The sequence below is a fragment of the Rhinoraja longicauda genome, chromosome 4, assembly GCF_053455715.1.
Source record: "Rhinoraja longicauda isolate Sanriku21f chromosome 4, sRhiLon1.1, whole genome shotgun sequence".
Lineage (NCBI taxonomy): Eukaryota > Metazoa > Chordata > Chondrichthyes > Rajiformes > Arhynchobatidae > Rhinoraja > Rhinoraja longicauda.
In genome coordinates, this window is record NC_135956.1 from 81,973,431 (window position 1) to 81,996,873 (window position 23,443).

A 23,443-nucleotide genomic window follows, 5' to 3' on the forward strand; every position below is an offset into this window, starting at 1 on the left:
TTTATTAATTTTTCCCTTTAGTACCTGCCTCACTAGTCTTACTGATGCTGAGACTGCAAGGTGTAGAGAACAGGCTGGAATGGGGGAAATAGTAAGTTGCTCAGTGTTGAGGGCTGACCCGGGCATGATCGGCCAAATGTTCACCTTCTATCCAGTGATCATTCTGTGATTCCATGGAATTGAAGGACATGGCACAGATCCGCTGTGGCAACTTGGAATGAACCTAACTTTCATCCCCACATTGACAGCCACAGAACATCGGTCTTCCGACAGAATTGTTCATATTTCTGTAATGACAAATTGTCCTTTGTGAAACCTGAACCCGTGAATACATTATTTATTTTGAGGGGTGCAAATAGAAACATAGAAAATAGGTGCAGGAGGAAGCCATTCGGCCCTTCGAGCCAGCACCGCCATTCATTGTGATCATGGCTGATCGTCCCCAATCAATAACCCGTGCCTGCCTTCTCCCCATATCCCTTGATTCCACTGGCCCCTAGAGCTCTATCTAACTCTCTCTTAAATCCATCCAGTGATTTGGCTTCCACTGCCCTCTGTGGAAGAGAATTCCACAAATTCACAACTCCACAAATTTCTCACCTCAGTTTTAGTGCAGGTAGACTCTTCACAGATAGGTGTGTTTTTGCTTATGCCCTGAGCCCAAAATTTAGCCGAAGTATCCAGCCATTTCAATACATAATTTCGTCCAATTTGGATGACAAATAAAGCTATCTTGATCTTGATCTTGATCTTGATCTTGAACACCCCGAGTAGTGCCGTCAACAGCAGATTCCTTTGAAGAGTGAGAAAACCAAACAAAATACCCCGAGATGCTCCTTATTTCCATTTTGTTCCTTGCCAGCTATTTTGTGGAGCTTTGAATTCCAACTGATGAAGTTTACAGTGAAATCCTTAGGTCGTGTCGGATATACCTGATGCAATTTCACAATTGCACCATTTATCTGCAACTGATCACTAACCTGCCTTACTCTGGAAGTAATTGAAATTAGATCTGATTTTTTTGTGGCATTTTTTGTTTTCATGTTGCACGGCTCAATTTTGTGGCAAAACAAAGAGTTCATAAGAAAACTTCTGATTGTGAAATATTTGTTGACTGATTTTACTAATCAGTTGAATTGGGCACATGATTTGCAAAATCGTAAATATACCCTGAGGAAGAACCAGCACTTGGTATTATTGTAGAATAGTTATTACTGTAATTTAATTAAATCTCCCGCAATGGTTAAAAAAAAATAGCTGATGAACAGAACTACTATGTGCACAAATATGGCTGAGAGATAAAGCACATTGGACTGTAAAGACAATGACAGAGGAAATTATTTTCAAGGAGCTGTTTCTAATACAAATGTACTTATTAAAAATGATAGCTTAGGGCTGATTCTAGATAAGTAAAAAAGCATCTGGCTTGATATCTTGGGCAGCAAACCAGAAAAAAAATGGTCTGGGCCCCTTTTTTATTTTTCTTTGGTATGCTAACAATTACTGTACAGTTTTTGTTTAGACACTAGTTCACTGGCTTTAGCAACTTCCAAAATTCAGAGATATTACCGTTTTCTGTACATCAGCCAAACAAAAGCTTGCTTTGAAAGGGACTGTTTCAATGTGTTTTATTGCGTTATAATTTTTAAACTGCCTTCGGCACTGTGGGCTTTTTAGTGCTTGCAATACTGAATGTTTACATAAGTTGCAATCGATGTGCTGTCTGCCAGTTAATCCATTACAGTTTTAATATATGTTATGCCATTAAGCAGTAATAATCCCCAGAAAATTATGCAGCACAAGTTATAGTTGTACATGCTGTTCTGTAATTTTTCAATTAGAAGCAATATTACCTAATTTCCCAATATCTGCATTGCATAATACTCAAGATAAATTGAATCTCACTGAACCCTAAGAACGGGAGAAAACAGAAAGAAAAACCTATTTGGTGATTCCTTGGTTCATTTCTTTGCACAAACCAATTTGCACAAAAGCTTTACATTTACTTTATTTGATCTTCTGAGATACATGAAAGTGACTGAACTTACAGTCCATGTTCCATTTTTAAACCAGTTATCCTCTGTACAAGTTTAGTTCAATTTTAATCAATTTTAATTCAAATAAATATGGATATTTACTGCCCTAATAAGTGAGTTTGGTATCTCGACTGAGCATGCACCAGTCACAGGAGCTAAACATTCTCGCCGGCTGATCTGCTGCGTGTGTACAGAGCCGCGTTTCATCCGTATTTTCCAGTTTTGCTTCGTCGAGGTAAGAAAATACTGCTTTAAAAAATATGAATTAGGTGTATTTATGGTTAATTTGTACAAGACTGCGATGATTTTGTAGGTTTTATTGCTTTATGCTTCGGCGAGTGAGCGAGATCGTGACGATTTTCTTTTGCATTGCAACTTGTACCGGAGCTGCTCCTCAAGCGGGAACATGTCGCACTTCCCAAACCAAGAGTTATTCTTGGTTTTCTCAATCGCGCCTGGATTGTCGGCGATGCAAAAGAAAAACAAACGTTTGAGTGAATGAATTGCTGCTTTGTACGGGCGGTGGCTACAGTCCGGAATGTCAATGTGTGACCACCGTAAACTTGAAGTTGCTGTCTGTGCAGCGATTAGACAGCTGCAGAGCTCAGCATCCAGCGGAGCGGTCTGTCTGATCAAACCCTCCCTTTAATATTACCCGGTAGGCACAAAATGCTGGAGTAACTCAGCGGGACAGGCAGCATCTCTGGAGAGAAGGAATGGCTGACGTTTCAGGTCGAGACCCTACAGGAAGGGTCTTGACCTGAAACGTCAGCCCATTCCTTCTCCAGGTTCTGCACCTCCGCTCTGTATTTTGTTTCATCACCGTTGGTGATCAGCCCGATCACCGTTGTGTCGTCTGCAAACTCGACAATGGTGTTGGTGTCGAATGCAGGAACACAGTCGTGTGTGAAGAGGGAGTAGAGCATGGGGCTCAGAACACAGCCCTGTGGTGTGCCGGTACTCAGGGTGATAGTGGTGCTCTGATAACAACCTGTCCCTAAATACCACCAAGACCAAGGAGCTGATCATCAACTTCCGTAGGTCACACAACGGGGAATACGCCCTGATCTTTATCAATGGGGACAGTGTGGAGAGAGTGTGCAGCTTCAGGTTTCTGGGCACTCACATTTCGGAGGACCTAACATGGTCCAATAACACTGCTGCGCTGGTCAAGAAGGCACAGCAACGACTGTTCTACCCAAGAACACTGAAAAAGTCTGGTCTACCCCAACAGCTGTTGACGACATTCTACTGCCGCACCATAGAGAGCATCCTAACACATGGCATCCCTGTGTGGTATCTCAGCTGCATGGAGGCAGAGAGGAAAGCTCTTCAGCGGGTAGTCCATAGAGCTCAGAGGACCATCGGAACACAGCTACCAGCCTTGGAGGGCATCCACAACACACGATGCCTCAGAAAGGCCACCAGCATCCACAAAGACTCTTCACACCCCTGCAACAGTCTGTTCGAACTTCTACCATCGGGCAGACGATACAAGGCCTTCTACGCCCGCACCTCCAGACTCAGGAACAGCTTCATCCCCAGGGCCATAGCTGCTATGAACCGGTCCTGCTGAGCCGGATGGTCACATCGCACAGTGAACCGGCACAGATCTACTTGCACTTTATTCTGTTTTAAAACTGTTACAATTTGTTTCATAGGGTGTTTAAATTAATACTGACTAGCTAATTAAATTATTGCATCGTATGGGAGGCGCATTCCCAATCTCGTTGTACCCCTGTACAATGACAATAAAGATATATTGTATTGTATTGTATTGTATGCTGCCTGTTCCGCCGAGTTACTCCAGCATTTTGTGTCTATCTTCGGTGTAACACCTGTTGCAACACCTGTAACCTGACGGAGCGGCACCCGCCAGGTACATGTCCACCTGTCCCGGGGACCACTCTCACGGCAGCCCTGGCTTTGAGGATTGAGCATTTTGTGTCTACCAGGTGATATTATAGGGAGGGTTTGATCAGACAAGGAAAAGAAAATCGTCACGTTCTCGCTCACTCACCGAAGCATAAAGCAATAAAACCTACAAAATCATCGCAGTCTTGTACAAATTAACCATAAATACACCTAATTAATATTTTTTAAAGCAGTATTTTCTTACCTCTGCGAAGCACATCAAACTACATAGACTTTGGATGGAGGGGGGTGAAGGGCATTGATTTTGTCTTTGCACTATTGCACTATTATTGTTTGTTTGTTTGTTTAGATATATATATATATATATATATATATATATATATATATATATATATATATATATACTGTATGCACACACGCACACACACACACACATCTAGATATGTATGTATATATATATATATGTATATATATATATATATATATACTGATTTTTTGTGCTGTTTATTATAGGTTTTACAGTGTATAATGTTTAAATACCTGTTGCCCGGCTGCAAGAATTTCATTGCTCTGTTTCGAGACACATAATAAACACTCTTGACTCTTGGCTTACTTTCCCACTTTAAGGCCCAATGCCCTGGCAGTACTGGCTCAATGGTGTAGGGATAAGCCTGCCCCCGGTGCAATGCTAACACATCCTTTCATTGCCGCTCTGCACATCTGCTGCTGGCTGCACTCGATGTGCTCACTCACCCTCCAGCGGTCACTTCCATAAGATATTTGATGTACGTCATACATTCCTTCATTTTCTCCACCATATTAATTAATTCAGGATCCATCCTCTCTTTCTCAAGACCCCTGTCATCAATAGTCAGCAAACTGCTGAGAGCGAAGCAACAGCTTATGAAGATAATTTCCCCTTATGAGCCACAAAATGTTCCTTTGCACTCTGCCTCAGAACTAATCAATAGAGAATGAAAACAGTGAAGAGTCAGCAATAATAGTCAATGCCTTGGAACAGGGCAAAAATCAATACAGAATGCTACTAGAAGAAGGGTCTCGACCCTAAACGTCACCCATTCCTTCTCTTCAGAGATGTAGCCTGACCCGCTGAGTTTACTCCAGCATTTTGTGTCTACCTTTGATGCTACTAGAATGTTGGCTTCACCTCAAAGAGAACAAATCATGCTCCAGTTGTGTGGAACTTTGGTCAGAGCTTATCTGGAACACTGCATACAATTCTGGCCACTGCACCTCAGAAAAGATACATTGGCCTTGGAAATCATACAGTGGATTCATCTGAATGATATCAGTGCTAAGTTATGAGGACAGGCAGTACAATAATATTCCCTCACATTTAGAATGCTGAGAGGGGATCAATTAATTTGTTTGAAGCATTTAATCAAATAAATACAGGGAAATTATTTACTATAACTGGGAATATAGGAGAAAAGAGCATGATCTATAAAATAGAGGCCATTCAAGAATGAAATCAGAAAGCACTTTTTCTCCAAAACAAAGAGTGGAATTTTGAAATTTGCATTCCCAAGTGTTATGGTGCTGGATCATCTGAAATGTTCTTGATTAAGATCAACATATTTTTGTTAAGTAAGAATATCAATGGGTTTGATAAAATGTAAAAGCATAGATCAAAACATTAGAACGGGCTTTAGGGGCAGGAAGGCTCCTCCTATTTCTAGTTATACATCATGTATAGCAAAACAGCCCCACTAGATCAAACAGAAGTGATTTTACTCCCATCATATCCTCCCTTTCATGTTGAAACCCGAGTCAGTGCAAATAATGACTTTGGTTTCAACACCCCAACGTAGCTATGCAGGAAATTGTCATTAACTAGTCACCCTTTGGCCTCCGTATTCTTTCAAAATGAAGAAGAAAGTAATGGAAAATTTCTCAGAGACAAGAAGAATCAAATAAAATAATTTTAAAAGCCCACCCACCAATGAATTGGAGTATTCCCACAAGAAGTCTGGGACATGAAACTGAGCAGTTTGTGTTCCTCACATCTTCAATGACACTATGCAAAGTCTGCACATTGGAAGGGACACCATGCTTATAGAGCATGTGTCTTGAGCGATACAGGAGATTACCACAGGATCTTGAGCGATACATGAGATTACCACAGCTGCTGCTGGTTCCAAGATAATTTGCATCTCCCTAACATTGAATTCAGCTGTGCATTTTCCTCTGCTGCAAAGTAGTACCTATTCAAAGGCTTTCAATAACTTGATACTCCGCACACATTCGTCTGGTGTTGCTGCTGAAGTAATTGTCCAAATATTCTTCAGGAATGGGCTGATGTTTCCTTAAGTTCCACTCAGAAATATCCTTCTACATTTCTCCAATTCATCCTTTGATTTCCTTCTAGATCTTCAGCCATCGGTGTCCACTCCTCATCTGAACTATCCATGTTTCTTAACACCCCGTTTTACAAAATGACTTACTAAATGGAAAGCCAGCTAATGGTAGGCACCTTTAGTCCAATCCCACGCTGAGACAGTCACAAACACACGACTTTGTCCGCCAGGGCCTGCTGGATCTGTTCACCGTTTTAACTCCCCTTCCCATTCCTGTACTAACTTTTTCTGACCTGGGCTGCCTCCATTGCCAGAATGAGGCCACATACAACTGGAGGAGCAGCACCACATATTCCACTGGCTAACTTAAACCCATGGTGAGAGTATCAAATTCTGCAATTTTAGGTAACTAAGCAACCCCCTTTTCTTCCCTTCTCTACCTTGTGTCCCAGCTGGTTGAGCCCTTATTTCTCCCACAATCAGTAACCACAGTTCCTCGTGTATGTACATTTCTTCATTCGATGACAATCCCATTGTGCACTATTTCCTGGTATGGTGTCACAGAAGCCATACAAGTCTTGCTGTTTCTTCTCAGTCTTACCATTATCCAACTGGAGCTCTGTATCTGCCACTGTTAAACTGATTACTATTTTTTTTTAAACCAATATACCATTACTTCAAAAACAAATATACCATAAGGCAGCAGCTTATTGTGCCATTTGTAGGCACATTACAGTTCTCAGTGGACGCAGAGACACTGCCTGTGACCAGCTTGTGGTTCTACAAGGGCCGAGAGGAGGTGCACACTTGCATCTAGGTAATCTCCTTCATGAGCAAAGAACATGGGAGCACCACCATTCGGGTTCCCCTCCAATGTAATCCTGTCTTGGAAATATATTTCCATTCTTTCCTCACAGCTGGGTCTAAATCCTGGAACTCCAAGAGTGCTTTCACCAAAATAACTTCAGTGGTTTGCCACTACGTTTTGCAAGGACAATTAAGGTTGGCAACCTTTTTGAAAAATGACTTTGTGCAACCCCTTTGCATTCACATCTCTCTTCATGTCCAAAGTGCTATACAGATGGCACGAAGATGAGTCTGAGGGGAGAACGGTAGGGTTTAGACACCTGTGATTGGAGATCTGTCAGTTGGGTCAGCTCTAGTTAAAATAATAGCAGATTGGGCTGAGTGCCAGAACATTGTTGGATCATTGTCTACCCAGTCCCCTGAGGGGTTGCCAAGTTCAGAATGCTGATGTCCATCCTCACAAGAGGACAGAGTCACCTGCCACCATAGCCTCCCAGATGGCTTGTTCCTCTGTGCCCCATTGAAAGTAATTTCAAACACAACTCAGAATTGACTGGGCAACAATCTGAAGCAAACCACCCAGGGTATGTTTCTCACGGATCACCTTAGACACAAGGGTGGACTCAAAGTGAAAAAGAGGAGCTTGCCAGCTGCCTGACAGCGGTCGCACAGGAGATATTGCAAATTGAGTTTGAAATTTGAAACTCACGTTTGTGCAACTTTACTGGAAAATATTATTACTTAATTTTATTACTTTTATAAGTAATTCTGAACACAATGGCATTATTAACGTGCTTTCTGATTTAGGGCAAATAACATCTTTGGTTGTGGAGAGAAAACTGACAGTGGTTCGACAATTGCTGGCTTCGATGCAGACTCTGAGATCCTTAATATGCCTCAGCTAAAAGGTTTACTAAAGCAGTGCTGCCAGTGTTGCTGTCACAACTGAAGCGTCCTTGGAATAAGACTGTCAGCTAAATGTAAAATGCTTTTGGTGTAGGTACATTCCTTTAAGAACTATGTACCTCATGTGGTATGATTTTTAATATGGTACTAGACCAAGTGGACCCGTTGCAGCACCCTCTCCTCCCCCCTCCCCTTCCCCCCTCTCCTACCTCCCTCCCTCCCCCCTCCCTCTCTCAATCCTCCCTTCCCCTCCCTCACTCCTCCCTCCCCTCCCCGTTCTTCCTCCCCTCCACCCTTCTTCCTCCCCTCCTCCTCCCCTCCCTTCCCTCTCCTCTCCCTCCCTCCCCCTCCTCTCCTTCCCCAACCCCCCTTCCCCTCCCCTCCCCTTCCCACTCCATCCTCCTCAACCACCCTTATCCTCCCTCCTCCCCCCCCTCCCTCCCTAGGAGATAGAATTAAACTTAAAAACGTGAATAACTTCAAAAATATAACACCGATTTCAATGAAACTTCTTCCATTAGCACCAAAGGGACGACAGTGAGTAAGGTGGGCCTAACATTATCGGGCTATCGTGCACCCTTTTGGCTGTAGTTCAGGAACAAACAAACAAACAAACGAGAGTTTTAGTATATAGATGGTACTAGCCACTGCTGAGTTGCTGCTTGAAGAAGAAACAGGCTGTAATGAAGTGTAAGTAAAGGAGAACATGGTTCTCAAGACGGGAAAATGATGATGCTGGCAAACTAGGGAAGAAAAAAACATTTACTGTTCACAAAACAAATGGAAACGCTCCTTAGAGCGAATTTTATCATTAATGTCGCAGAGGAAGGCACAGAACAGAAAAACGTGGGCGTTTGCAAAAAGACGAAAGCAATGTTATTACTTAAGACATTGGTGACACTGGTGCATTGACTTGCACCACAAATATGGATGAAATTTATTATGAAGGTGTAAAAGGTGTGAAGAGACAGTTATGCCTAGCCACGTCCAAGAGTTACCAGTCTGGCACATGTAACCAGGACCTGAAGAAACAATTAGCGAATGTGTTGTCAGACTGAATGCACTGACTAAAAGCCACAATTTTCAGATGTTTCTCAATCAGCTGCTGTGAATTTACTGGATGTACAAACTGGGGAACTCTAGCAAAAATATTAAACATGCAGAAACCAATTCACTTTCATAAGTTCTAGGAGCTGAATTAGGCCACTCGGCCCATCAAGTCTACTCTGCCATTTAATCATGCCTGATCTATCTCACCCTCTCAATCCCACTCTCCTGCCTTCTTCCATCAACCCTGACACCCCAATCAAGAATCTGTCAATCTCCGCCTTAAAAATATCCATTGCATTGGCCTCCACAGCTGTCTGTGACGATGAATTCGACAGATTCATCAGCCTCTGACTAAAGATAAAGAAATCATGCAGGAAGGTGGTAAGTCGTGTGAGTATTATGGGAGATACCTGGGCTCAGAATGCCATTCCAATTCTTCAACTATGACAGAACAGAACATGTACAAGATGCTAGTCCCTGCAGCAGCTAAACAAAGTCATCCACTTTTGCATCAGTTGCATAAGGGCAACAAATAGATCAGTTCTGTTGAGTTCCATACATGTGCTGGAATCTTAGGGGAATGAGGTGGAAGCAGGTATAGATAGGGGTTAATTGTACAACTGACCAGGTGCATTAATATCAAATGAATGTCCCCATCCATATGCATGTTCGTTGTGTTACATTTGCATATTTCTGTATTGGAAACACCTTTAAAACTTTCCATTGTAATGTAACAAAATAGCTTGGGCAGCTGTGCAGGAGGGGATCAACCATGTTTTGAGTGAGATAACTTGTGGGATCAAAAGTGGAAACAGATTCCTGGTATGGTTATGAGCCAAAGTCCTGCATCCACAACCATAGTTATTGATTGGTTTGAGGGACAGTGCATTACAGAAAATATCAAAGAGATCCAAGAGCTACTCAACCTATCGCATGACCTGTCCTTGTTCAAACAACCCACTGTTCAAGTATGTTTGAGAGTCAGGATCTCACGATGCCTCCGGTGTGGTCAGGGGCCCAAGCAGCAAGAAAGATAATCGCAGGAAAATGAAAAATTAATCATCAGGATACTCAGTACCATAACAGAGGGACTTTGGTGATAGACTTTCTGGAGAGGAGTGTAACGCCTGGGCTACCAGGTGAGTTAAACAGTCTCTTCCGGGAACCTCCAAGAAGGAGGCTAGGCCTGTGTATGCAAAAGATGCATGTCAAAGAGGTCACAAAAGATCAGTGTCGACAAAATGCTGCAGGTACCAAATAAAGTGACTACAAAGGATCTATTTCCCATAGCAGTGAGATGCAAAAGTAAGAGCTTAAATGTTTTAATAATTGCAAGGACCATTGGAGTTATGGTAGGCATGTGGTGCTCATTGCTCATTGCTTGAAAAGGTGGTAAAAAACAGAAATTCACAGCTCACCTAAAAACACACCTGGGTGTGTGTGTGAGAGAAATGTTACCCGCAGGGCTACCCACCTTGCACTGGAAGGCGAGATTAACGTGGGCCGCTCCATTTGGATGGGCACGGGTATAGTGGCCTCCTGCATTGTACATTCTCCATGACTTTATGCTGAAAGCCCCTGACACTGAATAGAATAATTTCAATCTGAATTTGGGTTGCCGCATGTGCTGATAACATCAATAATAGACAATAGACAATAGGTGCAGGAGTAGGCCATTCAGCCCTTCGAGCCAGCACCGCCATTCAATGCGATCATGGCTGATCACTCTCAATCAGTACCCCGTTCCTGCCTTCTCCCCCCTCATCCTTCTAAATTCCAGTGTATACAAGCCCAATCGCTCCAGCCTTTCAACATACGACAGTCCCGCCATTCCGGAAAGAGTGCACTTCAGGATCACTAAGTTTCTTTTTCAATATCAAGGGCTCTGCAATGTTGACTTCTTGGGTGGCAGCCGGCAAGAGTTGTGTACATTTATTTTGCTGCAACAGCAAGAAAAACACCTTTGATATTTTGCCTCGCAGCGAGATTCTTGGGCATAGAAAATAGGTGCAGGAGGAGGCCTCTTCCGGAGGCCTCATTCAGCCCCTTCGAGCCAGCACCGCCATTCATTGTGATCATGGCTGATCGTCCATAAAGGCAGGAGCGGCTCATTGCGCAAGTGCCTGTTGAACCCACCACAAAGTGCAAAGACAAAGGGCTGAAATGGGGTGGTGCATGACTTGTAATGGGTCTGATTTCAATGGATATTCAATGGATATTTATTGTCACATCTGCAATTAAGCATTGCACAATGAAATTCATTTTGAATATAATAATGCTGGAGCCGCCATGTGTGGCGCCATTTTATTGTGTTCAAAATCCAGATTCCCGCGTGTTCGTTCTACCGAAGCGGCTCCCGGTCCCTTCCGTTGCCCACGATCGGCTCAGACCATGAACCATCGTCCCTCTCTTCCCGTTGCCGGCCATCTTGTGCCCCAGGGTAACCTCATGCAGCTTACCTTAAGGCACTGGAAGCATTATCCGGTTGAGTATAGGAGCAAAGAGGTCCTTCTGTAGTTGTACAGGGCCCTAGTGAGACCGCACCTGGAGTACTGTGTGCAGTTTTGGTCTCCAAATTTGAGGAAGGATATTCTTGCTATTGAGGGCGTGCAGCGTAGGTTTACTAAGTTAATTCCCAGAATGGCGGGACTATCATATGTTGAAAGACTGGAGCGACTAGGCTTGTATACACTGGAATTTAGAAGGATGAGGGGAGATCTTATCGAAACGTATAAGATTATTAATGGGTTGGACACGTTAGAGGCAGGAAACATGTTCCCAATGTTGGGGGAGTCCAGAACAAGGGGCCACAGTTTAAGAATAAGGGGTAGGCCATTTAGAACTGAGATGAGGAAAAACTTTTTCAGTCAGAGAGTTGTGAATCTGTGGAATTCTCCGCCTCAGAAGGCAGTGGAGGACAATTCTCTGAATGCATTCAAGAGAGAGCTGGATAGAGCTCTTAAGGATAGCAGAGTCAGGGGGTATGGGGAGAAGGCAGGAACGGGGTACTGATTGAGAATGATCAGCCATGATCACATTGAATGGCGGTGCTGGCTCGAAGGGCTGAATGGCCTACTCCTGCACCTATTGTCTATTGTCACCCACTACCGGCCCTTGCTCTCCCACGCCTGATGTCTCCAGTGACTCCGTCCCACGTCCGACGAGCTTTCGGGCGGGGGGGGGGGGGGGGGGGGGGGGGTCCATGTCCAAGGAGCCTCCAAAGTGAGTTTGGCCCCTGACGCAGGTCAAACATTAGATGCACAGAATTGAATTGTGGCACTGAAATGCCCAAAGCCATTTTACCTGGTAATGATTGTTAGTATGGGAAAAAAAAAGGGAAAGAAAATGAGAAAAAAAGTATGACCTACATCAGGTAATATTAGTTTTATGTGCAATCGTAAATGCTGCAGTGGTTTGCAAATATTACATATGAACATTAAGCGTTACTTTAAAAAAAGGTATGTAATACAATGTATTATCAAAAAGGGATTATCATGCTGGGAACATGATGTGGCAATCCTATTTATCGTTTTAAGTGTGCAATTGAGAGAACGAGAACTAGAGGTTTATTTTTAATCACTACAAATATATTTCTCTGCAAATAATTAATTAATTTTACATGTACTGTGTGTAAATTGTTAATTAGCACAATAATGTATGGTGTGTACATAGTTGTTGCTGATGAGGGTTTATCAGTTTCTTCGAAGTGAAAGCAGTGCTGAATTGTATATGTACCTTTAAAGACCCTGCACCCTATGGTTTTGATATTTTTGTACAAGCCACACAATTGCTTGAGCGTCAACTCTCTTCAGTACAAGATGTTTAGTAGCTCTATCAATACTAAAGAGCCTATATGTACTACAGTTAATTCAAGCATATTCTATTAACCAAACGCAGGCTCGGCGATCGCTTCGCTCAACACCTGTGCTCGGTCCGCATTAACCAATCTGATCTCCCGGTGGCCGAGCACTTCAACTCCCCCTCCCATTCCCAGTCTGACCTTTCTGTCATGGGCCTCCTCCAGTGCCATAGTGAGTCCCACCGGAAATTGGAGGAACAGCACCTCATATCTCGCCTAGGCAGCTTGCAGCCCAGTGGTATGAACATTGACTTCTCCAACAGTGGTATGAACATTGACTTCTCCCTCTGTCTTCCTGTCTCCACCTATATCCTTCCTTTGTCCCGCCCCCCTGACATCAGTCTGAAGAAGGGTCTCGACTCGAAACGTCACCCATTCCTTCTCTCCTGAGATGCTGCCTGACCTGCTGAGTTACTCCAGCATTTTGTGAATAAATACCTTCGATTTGTACCAGCATCTGCAGTTATTTTCTTCCACTATAAACTTTGGAGTGTGCTTGAGCAGCCTGTAGTGAGCTGAGGCTGACCAGGTGGGTCTGCAGATGACTGCACGTTGTTCCTTTGAATGGAGAATCCATGCCTCATCACTGATGGGATGTGTGTGGTACTTGAATTGCCCGCGCTTTCCCCATACAATCCTCCCCGAAGGCATTGAAGCCACACTGGCATGACTCGGTGTATTCTAGTTGTGCCACAAGTGTGCCACATGCTCCAGGACTGGTCGTAAAGGCGGAAATGACTGGTAACTTTATGAGCCACGCGACTGAAGCAAGCCAAACTTGAGACGAGCGGGAGGTTAATTGTACACCAAAATGCCTGGGCCTATTGCCCAATTGGTGCAATGTCACAGGGAAATCATTGCTGCCATAATCTACCCCCCGATTATACCTCTTCTATGTGCAATTTGCATTTGAAGAACTATTTCTATTGAAGAACTATGAAGAACTAATTGACGCAATTTCTACGTTTATTTTTCTTTTAGAGCCTTGTTCATCACTCTCACCTTGCCAGCTATTTCTAATGTTCTCATTTTTCTACTGCTCTCCTCCCTCTGGAGCTTCCTGTCTGGGTCCTTCTCCAATGCCATGCTTTAAAAAAAAAGTATGATAGCACCACTGTTTTTTATTCTGTATCCCAAACCCCTTGATTTTCATTTCTCCTCTTTGACGTCCCTCCATTTATTTACTCCAAAACACCTTACTGCATTCGAGCAACACCACAGAAACACTATTTGGTTCATTCACCATTAAGTTGTTGTTAATCACAGTGCTGGAGAACAAAAAAGGTGAAAATAATGATCCAGGTATGGCTCCTGTGTAGTTTGGTCTACGGAGGAAACTGATGTTACCAACAGTTTGCGTATTTTCCAATAGGCAATGCCTCTGTTCCACTTCAATAAGTGTAATTGAGAACAGCAGCCTGCATTGGTTTTAGTCATTCCACAGTTACACTGGTCAAGTCCTTGGAGGAAAGAAAGTCCCTCCCTGCCTGCAGAAACTGAAGGAGTGATAAATAATAAGCTAAGAGATGATTTCCATAACCAGCACGAAACCTGATAGCCCGTAGGAGGTGGTTTTGTTGCCAGTGTCTGCAGAACTGCCAGTAAATCACATTTTCAAAAACATTCCTTCCAGTGGAAACAATTTTTTAGGAAACATAGAAGACAGTGAATTCTTTCTGTTTTTGCATTAGGCATGAGCAGGGGAGCCTCGTAGCAGAAAAACTTGCAGCTATTGAAGATATGCACTGCAGATTGAAATCCAGCATTGAGTCCATACAACTGCTGCACCAACAGGTACAATTACATGAACATATCCAGTTTAAAAGTGATCATTGATTAAATGTTTAACAAAAAAAAAGCTATAAAATTGCCTTAACTCTTCAGGAACCTAGAGAGTTTGTTTAGCCATTGGTTAACAGAGAATTTAACCATTGGTTTAGCCATTGGTTAACCATTCTCTTGGTTAACAGAGAATTGACTAACTGGATTTGTGATAGTAATGGCTATAACAATAGATTTTTTTAGATTTAGAATTAGACATACAGCGCGGAAACAGGCCCTTCGGCCCACCGAGTCTGCACCACCCAGCGATCCCTGCACATTAACACTATCCTACACACAGTAGGGACAATTTTTTTTACATTTACCCAGTCAATTAACCTACATACCTGTACGTCTTTGGAGTGTGAGAGGAAACCGAAGATCTCGGAGAAAACCCACGCAGGTCACGGGGAGAACGTACAAACTCCGTACATACGGCGCCCGTAGTCAGGATCGAACCTGAGTCTCCAGCACTGCATTCGCTGTAAGGCAGCAACTCTACCGCTGCACCACCATGCCGGATTTACAATAGCTTGTAAATCCATCACCATTAACCCAAGTGAACTAGTCTATAATAAATCTATTTACAAAAAGAACACCTAAAAATGTAAATAACTATTTAGTTGGTAATCGGCAAAATATTTCAAGAGTCAAGTGTTTTATTGTCATATGTCCCGAAACAGAACAATGAAATTATTCCTTGCAGCAGCATAACAGGTATGTAAACATTGTACTCAGTAGATACCATAAGTAACAAGAAGACATTCAATAAAAAAAATGTAAAACATCGTAGTGCAAAAACTAAAGCATGGCTCTCAGTGGAGGGAAATGGACAAATAACATTTTGAATTGGAACCTTTCTGCCGACTTACATCCCGGCCCAAATCATTGCCTGTCTATTTCCCTCCACAAATGTTACCTGACCCGCTGAATTCTTCCACCAGTTTGATTTTTGCTCAAGATTCCAACATCGGCAGTCTCTTGTGTCTCCATTTTACTCTTTGTCTTCTTCTTTCATATGTCAATTACAACAATCATAAGTGGCAATTGGGCTTCAGAGTACCGTAGTTGAAGCTATGCTGCAAATGCTGCCAGTTCCATAGAACTACCCAGGGTGGGTGATGAGGACGTAAAGCAGCTCCCACCCCAATCTTTGTCTAGCTGTTGCATACAAATGCAATGAGGTTTACTAAAACAGTTTCATAACATACAATTTACGAACTCTATGACATTTTATGGAAGGGTTGATTGGAAGATCAGTTAGATCAGTTGGCCAACTTGCCCACACTGGCCAACATGTCCTAGCTACACTAGTCCCACTTGCCCACGTTTGGTCCATATCCCTCCAAACCTGTCCTATCCACGTACCTGTCTAACTGTTTCTTAAATGTTGGAATAGTCCCAGCCTCAGCTACGTTCCCTGGAAGCTTGTTCCATACATCCACCACCCTTTGTGTGAAAAATTTACCCCTCAGATTCTTATTAAATTGTTTCCCTTTCACCTTAAACCTACATCCTCTGGTCCTTGATTCACCTATGAGCAAGAGACTCTGTGCATCTACCCGATCTATTCCTCTCATGATCTTATACATCTCTATAAGATCACCCCTCATCCTTCTGCGCTCCAAGGAATAGAGTCCAAGCCTATTCAACCTTTCCCTAAAGCTCTCATCTGGTCCTGGCAACATTCTCATAAATCTTCTCTGTACCCTTTCCAGCTTGACAACATCTTCCCTCTAACACAGTGCCCAGAACTTGACACAATACTCCAAATGTGGCCTCACCAACATCTTATACAACTGCAACATGACGTTCCAACTTCTACACTCAGTTGTTTGCATATCATTGCTTGGATCATTGCTTGCAGATCATTGCTTGCACAGCACTGCAGTGGATATCATGCACAGGCCTTGTGAAGTCAATTTATTTTTGCATTAAACCATTCACAAAGCACACAAAACAGCCTAATTATGTGAGCCAAAATTTGCTTGAATAAAGCCACTTTTTTTTGTAATATACTCATTGAAAGGAGGTGGGTTTTGCAGACTGTCCCTAGTTGCCCTTGGTAATTTTATGGTGAACTGCTTTCTTGAACCACAGCAGTCCTTGAGGGGCAGCCAACCCACATTGCTGTTAGGGAGCAAGTTCCAGGATGTTGACACCCTCCCCCCCCCACAGCAGTGAAGGAACAATGAAATATTTCCAAGTGAGGGTGGAGCGTGGTTTGGAGGGAAACCTCTAGTGGAGCTTTTGCAATGCTGTCACTGCCTTGTCCTTCTAGTTGGTTGAGGACGTGGGTTTGAAAGGTGCTGTCTAAAGAAGAAAAGTGTGTGTGAGCTTCCCCTGTGGGTGGGCCTCCCTTTCCTCAAGCACTTTAGTTTAAGGGCCTGTCCCACTTCGGCGATTTTTTTGGCGACTGCCGGAAACTGTCAAAGTCGTAGCAGATCGCCAACATTTTCTTTTACTCGACGACAATGACCACGACAATGCCGAGTCAGGTCGAGTTTACACCGTCTTCGGAAACATCGCGAAAATTCCCACGCTGTCGATGCTTCTCCGGCGTCCTGATTTTCGCTGAAATCATTGACAAGTCAGTAAGTACTTGAGAGTTTTGAAATAAAACATCTTGCTCGGGTTACTTGAAAACCAAGCTTCACTGTAACAAGGAATAAACTGGATTTAATTCCTGTTTACATAGCTGTATTAAAAATAATAATTTTAAAAGTGGTTAAGTGGAGTTTTGTGAAAAGTGTGTGGGCATTCTTTGAAAATGTACGGGAGATACATATCTGGTTTCTGGGTTGCATATCTGGGTTGGGAGCCCACTTTAAATGTAATGGCTGATGGCCATAAACATCGCAAAAATTACCACGCTTGCCTGACCGTCAAACTGTTGCCTCCAATCTACCTGTTAAATGTCCTGACAGTAAATAAATTGGTTAAACACAAGCATTTTATGGTATTTTGAAATGACTTTACTTATTTTAATATTATGTGCTTCTAAATGCATCTAAGAGAACCTAGCAAACCTGGGGACAGCAGGTGACAGCGCCCACAATAAGCAACGATACCTGGCGACAAGCCAGCTGTCGCCGAGAAATTTCAAACCAGATGATTTCTCAGCGATGCGCCGAGATCCACTACGATTTTTGGAAGACTCCTCACGATCGTGCCCGCGACACCCGGCGAACTGTCAGCGACAGCCTAGTCGCTGGCAGTCACCTAGGTAGGACAGACCCTTTAGAGATACAGTGTGGAAACAGGCCCCATGGTCCACCGAATCTGGGCCGACCAACAATCACCCATACACAGGCTCTATCCTATACAATAGGGACAATTTACAAAAGTCAATTAACCTACAAACCTGCACATCGTGGGAATGTGGGTAGAAACCAGAGAACATGGAGGAAACCCACACGGCAAGTGGGAGAACGTGCGAACTCCGTACAGACAGCGTCTGAGGTCAGGATCGAACCCCGGTCTCCAGCACTGTAAGCCAATAACACTGTGCCACTGTGTCACCCCTCATGTGGAGCATGGTTGCCGTCAGGCCCATTTCCTCCATCAGTGGTCCACTGGGAATGGCTCCGGGTCAGCAGGCAAAGCCGACGGGGAAGGTGGCTCGTGGATGCGCTCTCGAGTGTTACAGCTTCCGACAGGAGTCTCACCATTTCCCAAAGGGGCCAAAGAAAGGGACTTCTGATGCGCTTCCCCCTGGGCATGTAGGGCTCCAGTCTGCTGCCTGCCAGGCTACAGCTTCCTGGTGCGACTGTCAGCTGGGGTGGATTGAGCACTGTGCGTGCGGACTACGTATGACTGCCAGGACAGTGTAATCCACGTTCCACAAATAGATCAAATCAAATCCTTCTAAATGACAGTATTTTGTCAATCGGAATAACTCAACATCTCATCCGAATGATGATTCAGGGGTAATGCAGAAATACAACCTTTGTTGCTCGTGCTCAACACAAGAGCTGGTAGAGATTGCACCTTGCAATCACTTCAGAAATTCAGTTCCATTAACTAGAATCCATCTGCATCCAAGAAGGAGATAAGGTGACCCCTATTCCTCACCAACCCTCGCCTCCTCCTCAGTATTAAACTTCCTGCCTACGATAAAAAAAGCAGGACCATTACTTGAAAATTGCCCACATGATATAAAATGTAATTTTTAAACAAGGTCTAAACAATCAATCACATGTACAATTCTTGCTCCATTTCAGCTTGCGAACAAATCTCCAAGCAGCAGTAAAGGTGGAAGAGGAATCTGTTAACAATTTTTAATGGATTTGCTGTCCGTACACTTTTCCATCTCTTCTGTCACCTAAATCCAGAGAGGAAAATATAGCTTTAAATTTTTATTGCAGTATTGAAAATGTGTACTTCACACCAGTGACCCATTTGTCCAGGATTTCAGTAATCACGCACAGAATGGCGAACGAATGACTGTCTTAGCCCTGAAAAAAACCATGAAGATTGTCAATGGTGTAAGAACAGGTGGAAATGGTGCTTTGAAATGTCACATTTCGTACAAATATTCTGAAACTCCACAAATTTATTGAGTTTCAGAATGGTGGGTTTTCAAGAGATAAGATTCATATAATTAGGATCTCAATCCTAATTTTTCCCTGAGAACAGCATTGGCAAAAAAAATCACATATCTGTTTTGTTTAGTTCTTTATAGTTAAAAGAAAAATCAGTAAAAAACATTATAGCTCTAGCAGCTTTTCATCCACATAATTTTAAATGCTGTTTCATGTGATCCAGCGATATTGTTTATAATGCTGTCAGAGACTCGGCAATTTATATTTAGGTCATTTTTTAAATTCAATGGGAATGTCTGCCTTTTGTCTTAAGGTAACAGAATTAAAAGCCTAAGAGAGTTAGAATTGCAGCATAGAAAGAAGTCATTCGACTGTTAAGGGAATAAGAAGTGAATGAAGCAAGTTGTGATGCATTCACATTATAGGCTATCTCAGTAATTATCTGACATGTAGAGATGGAGTCAGTTCTTAATCAAAAGAATGAATCATTACCGATATTGATTGAAACTAAGTTGTTTCAAATAATGACGCCAGTAAAATCAGTATATATTCAGAAGTAAATTCTGCAACTTTGACTCCCAATTCTCAGCTTAAATAATAATAAGTTGTCTCATTTCATTTCATTGCTACAATTAAACCAGGATAACAACAATATGAGAAAGATTCTGCTAAGTTTACAGATAAATCCGTACAGCACCGAGCTTATTATGAATATATCCACACGACTTTTATTTTCAAAATCTTCATCCATTGAAATTAATTTCAAAATATTTCTTGACTTCGATCATTTGTTTAATACTTTAAAAGTAACCATAATTCTGCGCTAATTCACGCTGCTATGGTAGGATAATGCTTTTCTTTTTTAAGAAAGGCATGCACCAACTGTTCCAAATTACATCTGTATGTAATTCACAACTCAAAAGCACAATAAAAAATAATTTCCTGGCGGCATTTACTACTCTCGTCTTATTCCTCGTGTGCAGGAATGCTTTAATAAATCTTACAACATTTTTCTTGCCTGTTTTAAGATTTAAAGCATCTGTGTGGATGGAATGAAAATAAATTGTTCAGCTCTCAAGTTAAAGAAAAATCATTATTCTGTCAAGCCACAACGTTGCAAATTTGAGTATCTAAATTTTCTTTCCTAAAGACAAATGTGAAGGCAAGTTCAAGTGAGGCTGTTACTTGTTTATGGTCGTTCACCATCACCACCTGCCACCCTTCCCATTGTGAAAACAGATGTACCTTAATGTTAGCGTCCTGCCATTTTTTGAAATACTAATTATGTGCAAATCTCGGAGGTTTTCATTCCTTGATTTTAAAAAACTGGACAAAGAAGGGATGACAGATTTATTCTTTTAATCTTCATTTCTAAAAAAAAGTTTAAACCTTTTTTTACCTTTAAAACCTTTAAAAAGTTATAACATTTATTGATGTCAGGCAAATGTATTTCATTTTTAATTAAAATTATGGCTTTCTAATAAAGAGAAATGCGAGAAATCATTTGAGCTATGTTGCAAATATATAGGGGCAGAGAAGAAGAGTTAGTTCTTCTGGTCAATCCCCTTTCATTCGAACAGAAACACCTTTGAAATATAACAAGTATGCACAGGGTCAGAGAAGGAGGCTTTGGGGAAAGAACGACAAGAACAAAATATCTACGATAAGATGGATGACAGAACAGATTAAATGGCAAAATCTGTGACATTGTAAGTCTGAAGAGAGTGGTAATAGATTCCATTCACAGAGTCTCAGGAAGGCACAACAAGGAATAGCCACAGTATTGATCTGCAGTCTGCTCCAAAGTAAATGTGGTGTTATGATCTAAAACAACACTGAGCTCATTGTTGAGTTAAAGATGGTGTTTCTCATATCTATGGTAAAACGTCAATGGAACAGTGTAGATGGCTTCGGACAGAGTGTCTGTAGACTGTGTTATGCTTACGGTGTTCCACAAAGGAAGTGGAATTTAACACACAGCAGCTACCCAGTGTGTGATGCATTTCCCCAATGTGGAGAAGGTTGCCTCATGGGCAGCAAATGTTACTGAAAGAAGTACGAGTAAATTGTTGCTTCACCCTGGCAGGAGGTTGGAAGGCTGAGCAGTGCGAGGGCAGAAGGTTAGAGAGCATCTTCTACAGTTGCTTGAGCAAGTGTACTGGGAAAGCCAAAGAGTCTGTGTTGTTGGGAAGTAACTCAGAGTAGCAGGCCAGAAAGATCCTTTCAGGACGTTAAGGGTGAGGAAACATGTTTGGTGGTGGTTTCATGTTGAAAAAGACAGAGAAAAATCTATTGAATAACGAACATTAGAAATAAGAGCAGAGTAGGCTATGTGGTCACTTCAGCCTCTTCTGCCATTCAGTAAGATTATGGATGATATGATCATTTGACTCAACCGTTTCCACGCCAGCCTCCCATTACCCTGGGTTACCCTATTATTTAGTAATCAATTTATTAAAGCCTTGAATATACAAAATTATTGTGCACCCAGGGAACTTCAAAGATTCACAGCTACAGAGCAAAGAAGCTCCTCTTCATCTCAGTCTGGCATATCATGACAATGGCCCCTAGTTCTAAGCACCAGCCATGAAGGGAAACATTCCCAAAGCAACATCCCTATGACGCCCTCTCAGAATCTCAGAGACTTCATGTGGAACACCTTTTATTCTTCTCAACTCCATATAGTACATTTGAATTCTGGTGAAACGTTTAACATAGGGCAATCTCCTTATCCAAGAATTCAATCTGGAGGATCTTCATTGCACCACTTCCAATGCAAGGTCATCTTTTTTAAAAAATGGAGACCAGACTCTATGCCGTATTCCATGTCTTGAAACTTTTGTACAGCTGTAACAAGATTTATTTCTCATGTATTCTCCATCCAATAAAGGCCATTTAATGTTCTAAACTGTTGTATCCACATGCTAACCCAGTTTCATATAGAAGGATGCTCACACCATTTAAATGACATTCATTGTTTCCATTCTTCCTAAGATGCATTACTCACATTTGTCTCCGTCTGTCATTTGGGTATCCTGTCACTTCCCCATCTTTATCTCTTTGCAAACTCTCCACGTCTTCCTAATTGATTACTTTCACACCTGCCTTTGCATCATTAGCTAACTATAATAAAATTCAACATTGACTTCTCTAACTTTAGATAGTTCCTCTGTCCCTCTCTTCCCCCCCCCCTCCCCCTCCCCAGTTCTCCCACTGTCTTCCTGTCTCCACCTATATCCTTTCTTTGTCCCGCCCCCCTGACATCAGTCTGAAGAAGGGTCTCGACCCGAAACGTCACCCATTCCCTCTCTCCTAGATGCTACCTGACCTGCTGAGTTACTTCAGCATTTTGTGATACATAAATTCAACCCCTTCATCTAAGTCACCATTATAGGTTGTAAATAGCTGAAGTCCCAGCACTGCTTTGTAAGCTGGCATCATCAGAACAAATGTGAATCTGATAGAAAAGCAATGTGAAAGGAAAGAGCCATAGTGGGAAGTTGAATAGAGAAACTGAAAGCAAAGTAGCTGGGGAATTTAAGGTGATTATTGATCAACAGCCTATAACCTGAGGCAGGTTAAGGGATGGGATATCAAGTTAAGGAATGCAAGCGATGGTCCAAGATAGACACAAAGTTCTGGAGTAACTCAGCAGGTCAGGCAGCATCTCTGGAGAAAAAGGATGGGTTACATTTCGGGTCGGCACCCTTCTTCAGACTGAAGAGATCTTCTTCAGAGATGGTCCATGTTGAAAATACGAAATGTAGACATACTCATGACTGCTTATATGTGATGTCATTTTGACAGAAAATTTAAAATATCATTTTCATATTTTAATATGTTTATTTGAAATATATTTTGTTTCTACGTTTTTTCATCAATTTTAGAATGGTCTTTTTTATAAAAGTTTCATCGCATTCTGTGAAATATATGAATGTTTTAACCTCAGATGAAATCATTTTATTTTCTCCCTTTCACTGATTCCTCATACGAATTCTCAGTGGCTTTGAAATTTTTTGCAAACTGTCAAGAATATCTGTCCCCAGGCACCATCTACTGGAAGTTAAACCTTATTACAATATTCAAATAAAAAATATTCATATGGTAAGAAATTGGAACTGTTCGCAGTGGCTTTCTGTCTGCTACAAAAGCAGCCAAGGATGTATAGGACCATCAGCATGTCGGTGAGAATGTTGGCGTAGGTGAAACGATGGTCTGATGAAGGTT

General features: G+C 42.2%; 1 protein-coding gene across 1 annotated transcript in view; it reads left to right on the forward strand.

Annotated features, from left to right (window-relative positions):
- Positions 1 to 23,443, forward strand: part of LOC144593221 (uncharacterized) — a 303,417-nt gene that overhangs the window by 274,975 nt on the left and 4,999 nt on the right. Inside the window, exon 27 of the mRNA XM_078398723.1 lies at positions 14,543 to 14,645. Coding sequence (XP_078254849.1) covers positions 14,543 to 14,645 — 103 coding nt within the window. The remainder of the gene's footprint in view (positions 1 to 14,542; positions 14,646 to 23,443) is intronic.